Source organism: Channa argus, chromosome 1, assembly GCF_033026475.1.
Source record: "Channa argus isolate prfri chromosome 1, Channa argus male v1.0, whole genome shotgun sequence".
NCBI lineage: Eukaryota > Metazoa > Chordata > Actinopteri > Anabantiformes > Channidae > Channa > Channa argus.
Window position 1 is genome coordinate 41,734,486 of NC_090197.1, and position 15,530 is coordinate 41,750,015.

The 15,530-nt window shown below is 38.8% G+C and overlaps 1 protein-coding gene across 26 annotated transcripts in view; it reads right to left on the reverse strand.

Moving 5' to 3' along the window:
• Positions 1 to 15,530, reverse strand: part of dst (dystonin) — a 93,185-nt gene that overhangs the window by 62,530 nt on the left and 15,125 nt on the right. For 18 of the 26 annotated variants that reach the window (XM_067522476.1, XM_067522467.1, XM_067522492.1 and 15 more), the window contains 5 exons: positions 13,344 to 13,405; positions 10,457 to 10,546; positions 7,753 to 7,848; positions 6,626 to 6,703; positions 5,661 to 5,753 (listed from right to left, as the gene is read on the reverse strand). In XM_067522476.1, coding sequence (XP_067378577.1) covers positions 5,661 to 5,753; positions 6,626 to 6,703; positions 7,753 to 7,848; positions 10,457 to 10,546; positions 13,344 to 13,405 — 419 coding nt within the window. Of the gene's footprint in view, positions 1 to 1,708; positions 2,799 to 5,660; positions 5,754 to 6,625; positions 6,704 to 7,752; positions 7,849 to 10,456; positions 10,547 to 13,343; positions 13,406 to 14,266; positions 14,490 to 15,530 lie in introns of those variants that run through there. The other 8 variants (XM_067522647.1, XM_067522639.1, XM_067522633.1 and 5 more) reach the window with 3 other exon arrangements.

Below are 15,530 nucleotides of genomic sequence, written 5' to 3' on the forward strand. Positions count from 1 at the left end.
TAGAGTCAAGGGGGGTAGAAGCCTATCCCAGCTGTCATAAGGCAAGAGGCGGGGTACCCCGCGGGGTATGCCCTGGACAGCTCGGTCTACTGTATCTCAGGCCCAAAAAAGAGAGAACATGCAAACTGCACACAGAAAGGCAACAGTTGGTCAGGAATGTGAACCCACAACCTTCTAGCTGTGAGGCAGCAGTGCTAACCACTCCAAACATGAAAATATGAAATAAAGTTAATCATAAACATACAATACAATTCATACATTTAACTGGTCATCTCACAGACACACACACACACACACACACCAGTTTCATACCCATCGCAGAAGATACTTTCCATAAAAAAACCTCCTGGCAGATATATAAAACAGTAAAATGTGTAGACCAGGAAGCCTTGTTCAGAGACACAGAATGCTAACAGAAATGCTAAACTACAAACCTGTGTTTCACTCATCTGTGACAACAACTTCACCACAGTTTTTTAGTAAAGGTCAAACTACAGGAGTAGTTACAAAACAGTTAATGTAACAATGCCACAAACTGCAGTTGTAACAAAAAACGAATGTGTTGAATCAAACACCTTCATGACTTAATAAAGACATTTTGGAGCTCATTTCAAATATTTTTTTAATTGTGACGAAATGTTGCCAGAGTGTTGTTGGTGCACCACCTCTGAAGCACATTTTTGGCATCTGCAGTGCAATAGTTTCTATGTACAAGTCACGCCAGGTTCTTTAATTTCAGTTCAAGCCTTAGTAACTCAGACTAGATTAGCACAAACAAAAAAAACACTACCCTATAAAGATAGCGCACTTCCCAGACTACCCTATACATTATGTATAACAAGCCACAACATTTCTGCAAGCCAAATCAAAAAAGAGATCAAAGAAAAAGAAATCATGATTCATAGTACAATGAGCTTGGGGCCATAAAAAAAACAACTATAGCAGTATGTCAAAACTCCCTAAACAAGGGATCCAACTTCCTGGAAACACACTTATTAATAGCTATTAAAGAGCTGAACTCGATTTACTCGATTTAGTTAAACTGGACATTTAAAAAAAGACTAACTTCTGCTGATCAAAGGAGCAGTGATGCACTGTAGAATAAGATTACAGCCACCTGATGACCCACTGTAATTGCTATAATACCAAAGGTATCCTTTGGAAATCTATATGATAATTAGTACAACATGACATAATTTGTGTTGTGACTGTGCTCAACAAACCAAAGGCCCATCAGCAAAATGAAACATGGGATAGCCTGCTTTCAGCGAAAACATTATCTAAAGTAACAGTTGACTCAACTAAAATGAGAATCATTTGTGTAATCAATTATAAACAATTACAAAAAAGGGATTCTTCAAAAGAAGGTCACATTTCCAATATGCTCGCGGTTATACAATGGTTATAATTTAATAAGGCCAACTTGAGCTTAAACAAAAATATCAAAATCAACATACACTTCCGGTGAACGGTGACATAATTCTCTACAAACCACAGGCACTGCTGAAGGAAATAAAACCGTATCTACTTAGAATACCAGTTAAAAAAAAATACTAAAAAACTAATGGCTGTATTTTAGCATCTATTTGAACTTTTATGGAACCAGCCTTGCAATTCTTAAGATACATTGTACTTTACACTGCTCAAACCCCTTATTAATCCATGAATCATAGCCGTAATGCCCAAAAATAACATGCTATTGGTTTACCTCGTGCTGTGTTGAAATACTTTTGGCAAGAGCTGGAAGATGTTCTACGTAACCAGAGCAGGTGTAGGCCCTCCGTCTTCTCCTCCTATGAGCTTGAGAGCCCCATATAATCTTGGCAAATGTTTCCTCACTCTGTCTGTCATTACACCTCAGAGTCCGCAACATGTGCTCCACTGCTCCAAAGCTAACAGCCCTCCTTAACTGGCGTTTCAGCAGCTTCTTCACCAGCAGACCATCCTTAGCTGAGACGCCTCTGGAAGCAGTACTGATACAACGAAGCTTTCCCTCTACAGTGGACCTGCTTCTATCACGCTCTGTCTCCCCTGTGGAAAACTTTTCCAATCTGCACGCAAACCTCTTGCCAATAGGTTGACTGCAGGGATCTCTGAGGAGTAAAACTGGTACCTCTCCAACATAGACTCCTTTGCTAATGCTGGCCTGCCTGGACAGAGGTTTCTCCAGCTCTGAAGGTACATCCAGCTGTTCTCGGTTCTCCTCTGTGCACCAATATTGGCCATCGTGAAACTCTGCACTATTACAGGTGGCCCCACTTGTAAAAGACCCACTTCCAGGACTCCTTTGAGATCCAGCAAGCTGAAAATCAGATGATTTCCTCTTCTTCCTCTGGAAATAGTGGCGACCTTTAAGCTCCTTAGATTCAGGGTTCAGTGGAGCTTTTTTGGGGTCAATATAGCATTCATCTTTAGTGCCCCGGACACAAGCACAGATGTTTCCCATGGTTGAGAGTCATAAGTCTCTCCGCCATCAACAGTGTTAAAATTGTTTTCAGGGAGAGCATTCAGTGAACTCCACTATCCCAATGCCATTTTCACACTGTGCAAATAGCAGTGAGAAGTACGGTAATGCTCGCTCCACCCAGAGCAGAGTTCAGTTTTTCCTTACGTTGATTCTCAGAGACTTACAGCTGAGTTCCGTTCAGGCTCTCTCTCTTTGTTATTGCATTTCTTTATTGCTCAACCACTCTCTCTTTGGTCTGTCCTCTGACGCTGGAATCCATTCTGACCTTTGAAACATTTCTTAGGCCTAGCTAATCCGACACAAACACCATAAATGCATACATAGACGTGACCCACTTGCTTGTAGCTCTCAGCTGAGCGAGAATGAAAAAGCCTTGTGGACAGACCTGTTTCAGGCTGGCTAGTTTGCTTTGTCTACACTGTAAACACGTGCACGTCACTGCTGGCTATAATGTTTCCTAATACGTGTCTGTGATGAGGGGTCAAGAGAGGACATGGTTTAAACATGCAGGAGGATGCCAGCTGATGGCCACCTATTATGCTGTGAGAAATTTGTGCTCAGCAAGTTTGGCTACATGAGCCAGACAGAGTCCCAGCCAGTCAGAAGGGCTTTGAAAAACAAACAGCATAGGTCAATGAGAGCAGCAGAAGCAGACACAAATCCAAGCTAGACAACAACGAGCTTTCACTTCTACTAATCAAGCTGCATACAATGGCAGTGCTACTGAAGAGGTGGGGCTTAAGTCCAAAGGTTTAAACAAACAGTATTATCTGACCAGATCACCACCACTGCAGTTTACAAAGGGGCAAAATCTCTGACCAGGAATTGATTCATCATATAAATCATACTGCCTGACAAAGTGCGGACGGACCCACTGCACTGACTCTATTAATACTTTTATTAAAATGCAAAAAGAAAAATAAGCAGACAGTAAAATATAATTCCACCACAGAGCTCCACTAAAAATAACTATAACTCTCTGTGAGTCTACAATATCAATGAAGTTGTCTTAAGTTCAAACTCACCTGACAACCAACGCAATTCTAACTACAGTCTACTGATTACACCTAGTGCAACTTCTGGACAGCCTATGGTCAAACCATCTGTTACTAGCATTACTATAGTATCATCTTATGATTGCATTTGATATTATACAGATTTATAGTAAAATGTTGGTTTATTTAAGATCATATGAATTCTAAAATTAGTTGCCTTTAATAAGCTCTTTTCCAACGAAAAGGTTGCATAACATATATGAATTAACAAAATGAATGAATTATTGAAATACCTGTTTGTGTGACTAAACAATAGATGTCACTCACAGACACAATGATAGTCAATCAGGGCAAAAACAAATGGACATAACAAACAAGCACAGAAACAACTGATAGCAGTGCTTTTTCACGGTGGTGTATTGTCACCCCTCTGGATAACTACAATCCCAATTACAAAAGATACAATAGTGCAAATTTTGAAAAAATAAAATAAAAAAAGCAAACCCTTGTCTTTACAGGCAGGATCAAACATGTCTATAACATCCCAACAAAACTCAAAGTTCGAAGCAGTAAACCAGGTATAAAGTAAAGAGTTCAGTTTAAATATTATAGCACACAAATCTTTTTAGTGCTCTCAGTTTATCTAAGTTAATATTATTAGTTAATATAAAAAAAACCCTGTCCTTTACGCAGGATTCCCTTATACTTTAGACTTATTCCGTCATATAGAAGCGTGTAGCATAGAAATAGTGTTCAGTTCATAAATCTTAATCTGCTGCGAAGAAGCTCAACAATTTCTCCTGAGCTGCTCCACTATTTTTCCAAATCAAGAAGAAACAGGCCCATTGCTGCTTGATTAACTGCTCGAGGGCTTGCGTGAGACAGACAGCAGAAGGTTTTGGCATCATCACAGACGCTAGTTGTCAGCAAGTTTTAGTCCAAACAAAATTGTATTTGCTTCTTTTGTCCCCCCATTGTTTTACTGAGAGTGTCGGTCAGACAGATGAATGTTTATCGTAAGTGGAGCTGTACAGTATATCTGAAAGCTGTATATTTGAATCGCTCACAGCACTAATTCCGTTCTTATTCCTGTTGGCTTGAGTCAAATATATTATTAATCCAATGCAAGATACAGAAAAGGGAAGAGAAGAAAATGTAGACAGAAAGAGTGTGAGGGCATAAGAAATGTGTGCATACGGGATACTGAATGGGCTCACAGACTAATCCACTTGACATGATTTGTGTCATTCCAGCATGGAACACACAAGTATTCCCAGAGACTACAGTTTTGGGAATTTGTCAGGAGAATTATATTATCTTAGCCTAGAGCACAGAAATTCTAGAAAACCACTGCAACTCTCTAAACAGCTACGCTCCTTGTAAATGTAACCGCACACTAATGCTTGGTTGTACTGATGTATGCACAAATGAGTGAGGTAATGTTACAGATCTTTAATCTAGTGAAAAACAAGTAGAACCTGGGAAATAACAAATTACATTGGGTAATTAAATTGAATGGATTCTCCCATAAATTCCTGCCAAGACTCATTACCAATGCGTTCAAAAAGATGTACAGCTTTGACACCTTGTGGTCAAAAGGGAAAATGACCAGTTTATGGGTGTAAATGGTAAATGGTCTGCACTTATTTAGCGCTGTTCTAGCTCATTGGTACAGTTGCTTCACATTCAGCCATTTACACACAAATTCACACACCGGTGACAGCAGCTACCATGCAAAGTGCTGATCTAACACACCTGGAGCAACATGGGGTTGACTGTCTTGCTCAAGGACACTTTAACATTTAGGGGGCGACCTTACTACCTTCTAAACCAGAGACACCAAGTCCCGATTAATTTTATAATTATACATCTGAAGCAATGTGACATGTTGTTATATAATTCACTCTCAAAAACAGTTAGCATTTCTGTTACATAACAGTGTCTTTAAACTCTAGAAAGCTAAAAGTAGGATTTGGAATCTTCTGCATTTAAACATCAACAATATGCGATAGATTAGCATTGGGGCAAGATGATAAATACAAGGTTAAAATCAACAGCCGTTATCAGTGTGAACACATCACTTACATGACTCAGGGAACCAAAGGTAAGCTATAACCAATTGTTTTATTATCTACCTAATAAATCAGTTTAATTATGGTTATTAATCACATTAGAGACTCCAATAAAGAAACACTGACCTGAAAGTGCAGAATTATAGTCCAGATCAATCCCAGGGTCAGTTTGGGGTTGCCATCTGTAATGTCATCATTTCTGATATTTACAAGTTTGACCTGAGGACAAGAAAAAAAATATATAAATACATGTTTACAATATATCCAAGTGTTTAAAGCCAGCTCTTAAATTTCTAGATTCTGGTAGTTTTTATAGTATATACATTTTGTGTGCAGAGTATTTTTCAATTGTTATATATGAACTGTTGAGATGTCCCGAGCCCTTTTTGTCTTATATGTCTGTTGTGTAATAAGCACCACAAGGGGGCACAACTGCCATTTTGTTATGTGAAGGAGCACCTTCACAGTGTGGAACCATGGTGATTGTGTGACAATAATTCCTAATTGGGGTATAAAACATGTTTTATGGTTGTATATTAACTGTCCTTCACATGAAACAAATAGCAAAGCCGATCTCGGTTTAATATTGACATCATCTTTAATAATTGTAAACAGATAATTGTCTGCTGTGGGGGGAGTAGGTGGGGATGTGGTGGGTTTGGTGGATTTAAGGAAGTTTCAATTAATGACTACAGAGGATTTGAGGCTGTGTTTGGTAAGTACTGTGGCTAAAATGTCTGAACAAATTGTTTGTGAGCATCTATGCATCCTTTGTCTGAAAGCCTTACGTCACATCTGGCTCCGGCTCAGCCTGGCTGTGTTCTTCATCATATCCTGACTGTGGTGGGGGAAGGGAGGAAAATCAAAGCTCCCTGAAACCCCTTGATGGGATTTGTATGTAGTCCTCTTTAAATGTAGTAAATGAATGAATTAATTTTGTCTTAACTTTGACTACCAGCAGATTTCCATTAGCCTAATTGAACAGTTATGCTCTGAAAGGTCTATGATAACATTAGTTCAATTTCCTTCCAGTCTTGAAATAAACATGGGACAGAACAAGAATCTGAAAATGTAATTGGACTGATTCTTACCTGCCGCCTCTTTAAATAATCCAGTGCTATTTGTACATTCTGGAGTCTGTGGAAGCGCATCCTCCCTCTCTCCCGAGGCTGTGGAAACATAGAGGGACGAGGAGACATGTAGTGTAATCAAGTCCTTTTCAGCTTTAGAAGACAAGTCTTTAAAACAATTATTAGTAGCATGAAGGGCACTTGACGTGATTATTACCCACTGAGCTAGTGAGTAAAGGAACAAACAAAAAACTGTCCACATCAAAAATAGCCATTCCTCCACTCAAACTCATGTGCACATTGTTCATTTGTGGTACCACCTTTGAACATTTTTTACTATTTCCACCCACTCTGATAGCCAGCGATGCAATTTAAATACAGTAACACCATTCACTTTGGACATGTTATATATAAAATCGGTTGTGACAAATGCATTTTGACAGTCAGGGGGCCATAGCATGAGGTAATGGAATGGAGAATGCTTTCAAGACCGGATGCAGCAGCAGCAGCAGCAGCAGCAGCAAAAGAACTGTGCTGCATTCAGTCGCATCTCTACAATGATGCTACAGAGATGCTGAAGAATCTTGCATTTCAGTTGCAAAGGAACAACATTTAACAACACCCTCCATTTTAAATGGCAAATCTCCTATTGACCTATGAATCCTCCCCGAGGCTACAAAGTAGCAAAAGCAGCAGATGAAAAATGTCCCGAGGCTAGCTTATTGGTTGTATGATTCAATGATTTGCAAAGCTAGTGGAATAGATATAAAGACCCATGCGTTACATACAAATTCTTGTATAATGTATTGCGAGAGAACTGTGCTGAATCATTTGTTTTATTTCTTGTTTGTTAAAAAGGAGAAAAAGATGCTGTCTAAGTGTTTGGATCAAATGCACATTTCTCTGCATCATCACTATCATTTCACCATGTAATGTTTGACATTATTTCTTTATCAGCAGAGATGACATTATGAATTATAAATTGGGCAAAGAGAAAAATGTTCTATAAACATACAGGAAAACTGCAATATTTACCAAAAGGCTATAAAACAACACATCATATAGTGGGATTGTTTCTCCTGTTAACAGGCCACAGCACGCTCTAAGTTAGTCTGTTAAGGGGGGGTGGGGAGGTGAACCACACGTACCCCCTTATCATCATCCGTGTCTCCATGCTGCTCAACTGCACATGCTTCTGTCCCACTCACCAACCGCAACGTCTTCAGAAAATCACGCTCCCGTGGCTTATCACCATAAAGGCAAAACATGAGGAAGAAAGGAGGACATGGACACACACACACAATGGCAAAATCAAAGGAAGTCAGACAATGAGCAGAAAACAATCAAAGAGTGGAAAACAGAGAAGAAGGCAAGTAGATGTAAACAAAAAACACATTGCCAATTAGAGGATGAAAGTTAGTTATCGTGGAGGGAGAGTACCTGCTGACGCTCAGCACACAGGAATACATGCAGTTTAAACTGACAGTACAGTACAAAAGCCTCATCAACATACAGACATAGTAACAGAGAAATGAAACACAGTAATACGTATAATAACCTGCTGGAACAGTACCATTGAGTAGCCACTGTCTTAGGCCAAAACTACAGCTATGTGCTCTATGTGTAATACATGTAGTGGATAGAATTTGGACCCTTTGTGAAAAAAATAAAAAAGGCCTCCTTTACACTGCTATAACCAATTCAAAGTTTTGACAGGGTGGAGACTGATTACACATTCGCCATGGATTGTCTAGTTCTACTTTAATCATTGTAGTTTCCATCAAGGCAGTTTCCTGGACTCAAAAGAAAGACTTTTCCTGAAGGTTGTATGATGCCATCGTGATATGTTTTAAAAGAAACAATAGACAATAATGTTTGTCCTCTGAGTGTCAATAAGACAAGTGAGAGCTGCTATAATTTGGTGTGTAGATGCGTAGCATTATTTGTCTCCTATGTCTGAAGACTTCAGAGTTCATAGACACCCTCACAATTAACAGAGACCCCCCACTGGAATCTTACAAATTGAAGTTTGAATAACTGCACATGTATATGTAATTGTAATATTTAAAACTATTTCTCCATAGGTAATAAAGATCTCAAGGAAATTAGTCTCTCTCATACAAACTGATGCAAACTGACCAAATATCATTAAATATTTAGAGAATCCAGGGAAATATATTTACACAAGGGAAAAACTTGTCACCCATTGAAAGGATTCCAGGCATTATGAGCCAAAAACACAAAGGGGGGCCCTCAAATGTGGTGCAACTGAAATTCTTTTTCAAGCTAAAAGGGAAAAGAGCAAGTGGTCTCCTCATTTCTCAAAAGCTTACAAGACAAAATGCAAAACAGGGGTAAAATATTCCTCAGTCCTAAAGCAAAGTGCACTGCATTCTCTTTTTATTTACATTTTACACTGATCCTAACTTTTCTGGAAATGCTGTCTGAAGATACATACTGTATCTGTGTAGCCTGTCTGGTATATTTAATTTAACAGTGTGTTACTAGTTCTAAGGAAACCTTAGGCACATAAAGAATTAAAAAGCATGGTAGCAAGTTCAACATTGTTTCTGAACTTTTTGGAAACTTAAATGGGTAACGACAGGATTAATCTTCCCACTTGCTAAATATTTAGGAATCATCAAGTCCAATTTCCCACACAAGTCAGTGTAATGTCACCTGAGTACCGTCAATAGTCTTGTACAAAATACCCCATCCAAGACTATATCAAAGAAAGTTATACTCCAACTGACCAATTTATTAAGTACACCTGTTCAACTGCTCATTAACTCAAATATGTAGAAAGCCAATCACATGACGGCGGCTCAAAGCACTTACACATGTAGACATGGTCAATCAGCTGCAGTTCACTTTGAACTCGGCGTGTTTGTCGGTGCCAGAGGGGCTGCACAAACAACCATGTGTATGATTTATTAGTATGGTTTGAAAATAAGAAAATATTTATTGAGCAGCAATTAGTTAGGTGAAAATGCCTTGATGATGCCAGAGGTCAGAGGAGAATGACCAGACTTGTTCGAGCTGACAACAATAACTCAAATAACATTAAACTGAGGTATGCAGAAGAGCATCTCTGACTGCACAACATGTCAAACTTTAAGCAGATGGGCTACAGCAGCAGAAGACCATTGCGGGTGCCATTCCTTTCAGGTAAGAACAGGAAAGTCACCAAAACTGGACAAAATAAGATAAGAAAAAAATTGCTTGGTCTAAAGAGTCTAGATTTCTGCTGTTGTTGACCATTTGCATCGCTTTACCAGTATACCCATCTTATGATGGCTACTTCCTGCAGAATAGAGTACATTTGAAATGTGGTAAAGTGGGAGTTTCATATCAATGGATATGCAGCCAACAAATCTGCAGCAAGTGTGTGATGCTATCATGTCAATATGGACTAAAACCTCGAGCAAAATTTCCACCAACTTGTTGAATTTATCCCACAAACAATTGGAGCAGTTCTGAAGGAAAATGAGGTCCAAACCAGTGGTAGCAAGGTGTACCTAATAAAGTTGCCAGAGAGTGTATACGCTGGATTCTAATATGCCAGACCCCCAAATCACTGGTTTCCATTCTAACATCGGTTATGCAAGTAAGGAGGGGAGAGAGCAAGTGCATCAGATTATAAATGGATGAGAAAAAGCCCTCTCACTTTCCTTAGTGGTGTCTAATTACCATTTGACAGTTTGGATTTCATAAAGCTGACCTCAATGGACATTGCACTTAGTAAAAGTTGAAAGTTTCTATGACTTGTTTCTATGTAAATCATAACTTTGTGTTTTATAACTGTGTAAATTATCTGAGCTCTTAGTTCTTAAGGAAAGACTGATTACTTACCAATGTGTCTCCAGATAAAACCTCTAGCAGGGAGATCAGGTTATGTCCATCTCGTAAGTCTTCATACAGGTCATTTATGTGCTTCCGTACCTAATGACACAAAAAGAAAAGACAAAAGTGTGAAAGCTGCAATATCATATTGCTATTACACCACTGCTTCACGTAGCTCCTATTCAGGCTAAAGTCGAGGCTATCGCTCAGGACCCACAGCCTACAACAAAAAAATAACTGCAAGATTTTGGGGGCTTAGTAGGATATTACAGAAGCTTTTGTAAAAAACGTCTCCACTGTTGGTTTATCTTTGACTGAGCTACTGAAAGCCAGGGCCAAAGTTGTCTGGCCAAGTTTAACCACCACCAACTGAACTATTCTGTAGCTGAAAAGGAGGCCTCATCATTAAGGCCTCCTTAATGGCCTTGCAACACTTTGAAGTGGGAACTGGAGTAGCGCCCCAAGTGGTACATCATAATCCCCTGATGCTTTTATCCTCAGTAATGTGCTCAAATCAAAGATTGGTGAGATGGTCATAGATTTTGCAAGCGTATGCCCTTGACATTTAACATATTAGAGGGGAAGAGAATGTTTTGGCAGACACATTGTCGTGTGCGCCTCTAGATTAAAGTTGGTTGTTCTTGGCTTTTCTAGTCTCATTCCATTTTGTCTTTTGTCCTGCTCCTTTTCTGACAGTCTTCTTAATGTGCTTCTTAGGTATCAGAGTTGCTGAGGGCTGGTGGATGACGGGGGACTTGGAGAAGTAGGATGCATGATGTGGTTAAATCTTTTGGTCTTGATTTTTATGTATAGTTTTGTGTATCTGCAGCGTTGTTGTGGCCTGGTGTTCCTGTTGGGGAACCTGACTTTATGGGGGCTGATTGCTGATTGGGGGCCCTGCCAGATTTGGAGCACCTGGAATCAGGGCTCCAAAGACTATACTGTAAAGGAGCTGGTCTTCAGTATGTTGGGCTCTCTCTGGTTGTTACTTTTGTTTTGTTTGGTTTATGTTTATTATAATAGATGTTAAAATTGTGGATAATTCTGGTGTTCTTTCCTGTTTTTTGTGATGGCCTCTGAGGCCGGGTTATGACAACATGTAATGAGAACTTGTGTTCTTAAAATTCTATACACAGTTGCTGAACCATAATAATCTCAATTCTAAAGAAATAGGACTCATGAATCCCGTATTTGTACACCTGACATATGTAACTATAAGACAATCAATAACTTAGATTTTTTTTATCTTGGTGTTTCAGTTTATTCCTGGTTTTAGGAAAAAAATAGTTTACATTTTGCAACACATTTGTTTTTTTTCCTTTAAACTAAAATGCAAAATAATTGTATGAGCAGTGCATCACCTTGACACCTAAGCACTTGAGAGATGCTCTTAACAACTTTAGCGTGAGGCTTTCTCCTTCCTGCTGGTCCACCTCCCCTTCTGTCCTAAATACCGCACTCCTGAAATCACTCTGCTGGCCACTGACCTGCTTTCACACAGGGCTTTCAGCACTGTAATCTCAGATAGCTGCCACAGCTGTGAAGCCTAAATAGACCTGTGCCCCGATGTTATTAGGTTAGCCAAGCAAATCCCCAACTATTACTCAGCACCTCTGACATCCCACGGATCATTTGTGAGGTCTACTGTAACAATAAGATTAAAAAAAGGCCCAAATTCTGCCCATTCAACATGAAGTAAAATAGAAATTTTATGCTTAAATCATTGACTCAAGTTCAACTGATTCTAAACCCCTACAACACAGACCCTTTGGTTTTAACGCACATGCTGCATTTACTCATTGCATACTGTATGTCTGTTTATTATAAATGTAAAACAATATTTGCTTTCTCCTGCCAACACTGTGACACTGAACATCATGTTCCCTTCATGAAGCAGTGAGGGCTGCAGCTGGCACATCCTAAAGGCACAGCTTGAACTCGCTGGTCTTTACCTCATTTCTGTTAACTGCAGCAAAGTGACAGGATTCAATTGTCACTAAAAACAGTGGGCATGTCCAAGTCTGCTGTAGAGAAAGAGTCTGGGGCTTTTACCATTTGAAGTCAAATTGATAATGCATTTACTAAAAAGGTCTATAGACTTTCTGTAAACTGTGTCTCAACCCCTTTTTAGACCGATTACTCAAAATTTGTTTATCCTCTCTTTGCCTGTATTTAGTTAAATGTGCTCACCCTGGATCTAAATGGCCAGTGACCTGCAAAACGTAATAATTTTTAATTTTGGGACTTACTGAGCTTAAAGTCTTTTTGCCACTTTGGCTTATTTTACGGCTATTCAATTTTAGCTGGCAAGCCACTGACTGCATGGAAGAGATTTTACCAAGTAGACACAGTGTATCCTTATCAGTTGTCTAAGAATGTTTCTTCTTTTATGTTTTATGGTTTACATACATTAATGCATGTGATTTACATTGATAGTAGGGATAAGTGTACCACATGACGTGTGACGTGTTGATACTTGTCTGGCTCCTAAAGTGTTTCATTAAATTCCACAGACAGATAAAACGCCACAGTTAGGGATTTGAATTCCTGAGTCAAGAAGAGACAACCTGTTGCTGCAGCAGCACACCGCTATGCTAAATGACTTTTAGCAAGCTTAAATAATATTTGGAGAGGAATTTTAGCATGTTAGAACCGAACACGGAGTGTGATAATTGTTATTACTGCCAAAGCTCTTATAACAGACCACTTTGGGAAGAGAAGTGTCAGAATTGGATGTCTTATTTAGGTTTAATCTCTGTATTATGAGGATACTTTCTGCATGAACAAATTTGGACACCAAAATTATATTTTTACATGTATTTTCCCATACACAAATTCTAAATTCAACATGAAAATAGAAATGGAAATATAGGAAGCATGACACATTATTTTTTACCTTCAGCAAATGCTGATTTATCCATTTTGTAAATGTCTTCTTCTGCACTCTGTCTCTTTCATCTGGAGAAAGAAAAAAGAAAACACATCCTGTAATTTCATTCACATTAGAGAGCAATCAACATAAGTATGTTTGGGCAACACAAACCTCTTTTAAAAGAAAGCTGTTATTAGCTAAGCCTGTTGTAACTGTGCTGTGGTTAGTGCTGACTGAGAACAGAAACAAATGAGGAAACAACAGTGTTCTTTTGGGATGGATTCTTAAATTTATAGCTTCAATGAAAATCACAAATTAGACCACAACCCTCAGAAGGATGTCATTTCATAGAGCTTCAAAAAGCATCACTCTCTCTTCTATGTTGACCATATTATGCTTTTTATTTTTGTTTCCCATCACCATAGCAACCAAACTTTCAGCAGCCAGTGACATACAGCAGGCTATGTGAGACCCAGATGCAAATGGATGTTATTAAAAAGTAAACTTTCTGAATAACATGTCTTTTTCATAGCTGTATTTTCCTAAAGACTGTATTCTACGCAGTGTCGAAGCATGGTAGGATTCAGGCCAGGCCACTACAACTGTGACTCATCTCACGGCTTCCACGTCATCCATTGTGCCAGACACAGCTCCTCTTAATTATGTTTAGTAACCAGTAAGACAAGTCACTTGTACAATAAATGATATTAACAACAATCTGCCAGCTACACACATTTACTCCATTACTACAACACCGTGGATTACAATCAGCAACTTCCTGACCTCTGACTACAGGACTAACAACACAGTTAACCTCCTCACTTATATTAACCTCGGTGTGGAGTACAAAATAGGTTTGGCTATCTCACCTACTATTAGTAATCAGCAAGCACAGACATGATTCATCTTTCAAGGAAATGACAAGAAGAGGTAAGATGAATACTGACCCATGCAGCACATTAGAGTAACAAGGTAAGCCTTATGCTCCCTGTCACACTTAAGCAAGATGTTCATCCTCCCCAAAAGCTCCTGAGGGCTATCAATAGGATCGTGGTTCAAGTAGATAAATGCCATGTGGATAAGCGACTGAGGAACGAGGTACAGTCTCTCTTCTCAAGCCTGAATGCCTGCCTTCGAAGCCTCTAGGGCAGCCGTAACTTCCTTTCTCATCAAACATCTAAAACGAGTCCTGTCAGGTTTTCCATGGTTACTCAGTATTTTGAGTTTCCAAGCGGTTAAGTATTTATCCAGTAAAAGCACTCACAACCACAGAAAAAAATCAGTGCTTCTTACAAAAAAGAAAAAGTTCCTTGTTACCGTGTTTCGGGGCGGTTCCAATGTTGGCAGGATACAGTTTATTTAGGAGCAATATACCATAATTTCTCGCATGCATCATTTCCGACGATGTGACACAAAACATGTTAAACTAAAAACTTATTTATTCAAGATTCTATAATCTATATACAATATAATAATATAAATCTAATATAATATATCAGATAATCATCTCTCTATTGTGCAGCTGCCAAGAATAACCACAACGTTTACACCAGCAAAAACAAATGACATGTTCGGGAAAACTATAAATTAACATAATATGACATGAACAGTAGCAAAAAGGCCAATTAATTATTCCTTAAAGCTGTTCTGTTAAGAGATTTGAGTGGATTTTACTTTTGCTTTCTATATTTACTCAGCATACAACATTGGCAGAATCAAGGATTAAAGGTTCCACTGTAAACTGAAATAGTAACTAAGTTATCATTATCATTAAAATAATAAGGTGTAAAAAAGCAGAACTGGCGACTCTAGGTGTTTAAAGTGTCTGAAGATAATAAAGTCCCAAAGGTATCTTAAGAGCCCTGTGACTGTCTCTCTGCAGATTCATACATTTAGTTCATCTAAAAATAGTGCAAGTGTAAAAGCTGCTGAGAATTGAAAAGTGGGTTGGACTGACAAATATTTTGTATGATGGTCTTCACATTTAGATCAATGTCTGACAAGAAGCTGAAACACTAAATAAAAGAAGCAAAAGAAATTGATCCATCTTTACTGATGCAGTGTGAGACCTTTCTTTCCCAGAAGTGCTGTCGTTGCTGATATAATCGTCCCTGTTACTCTACAGTAAAGCTGAATCACAGTGAAGGGAAGCAACGGTCGGACACTCATTGGGTTTACAACACCCATGTCTTAAGCTTCATGCTGCATAAT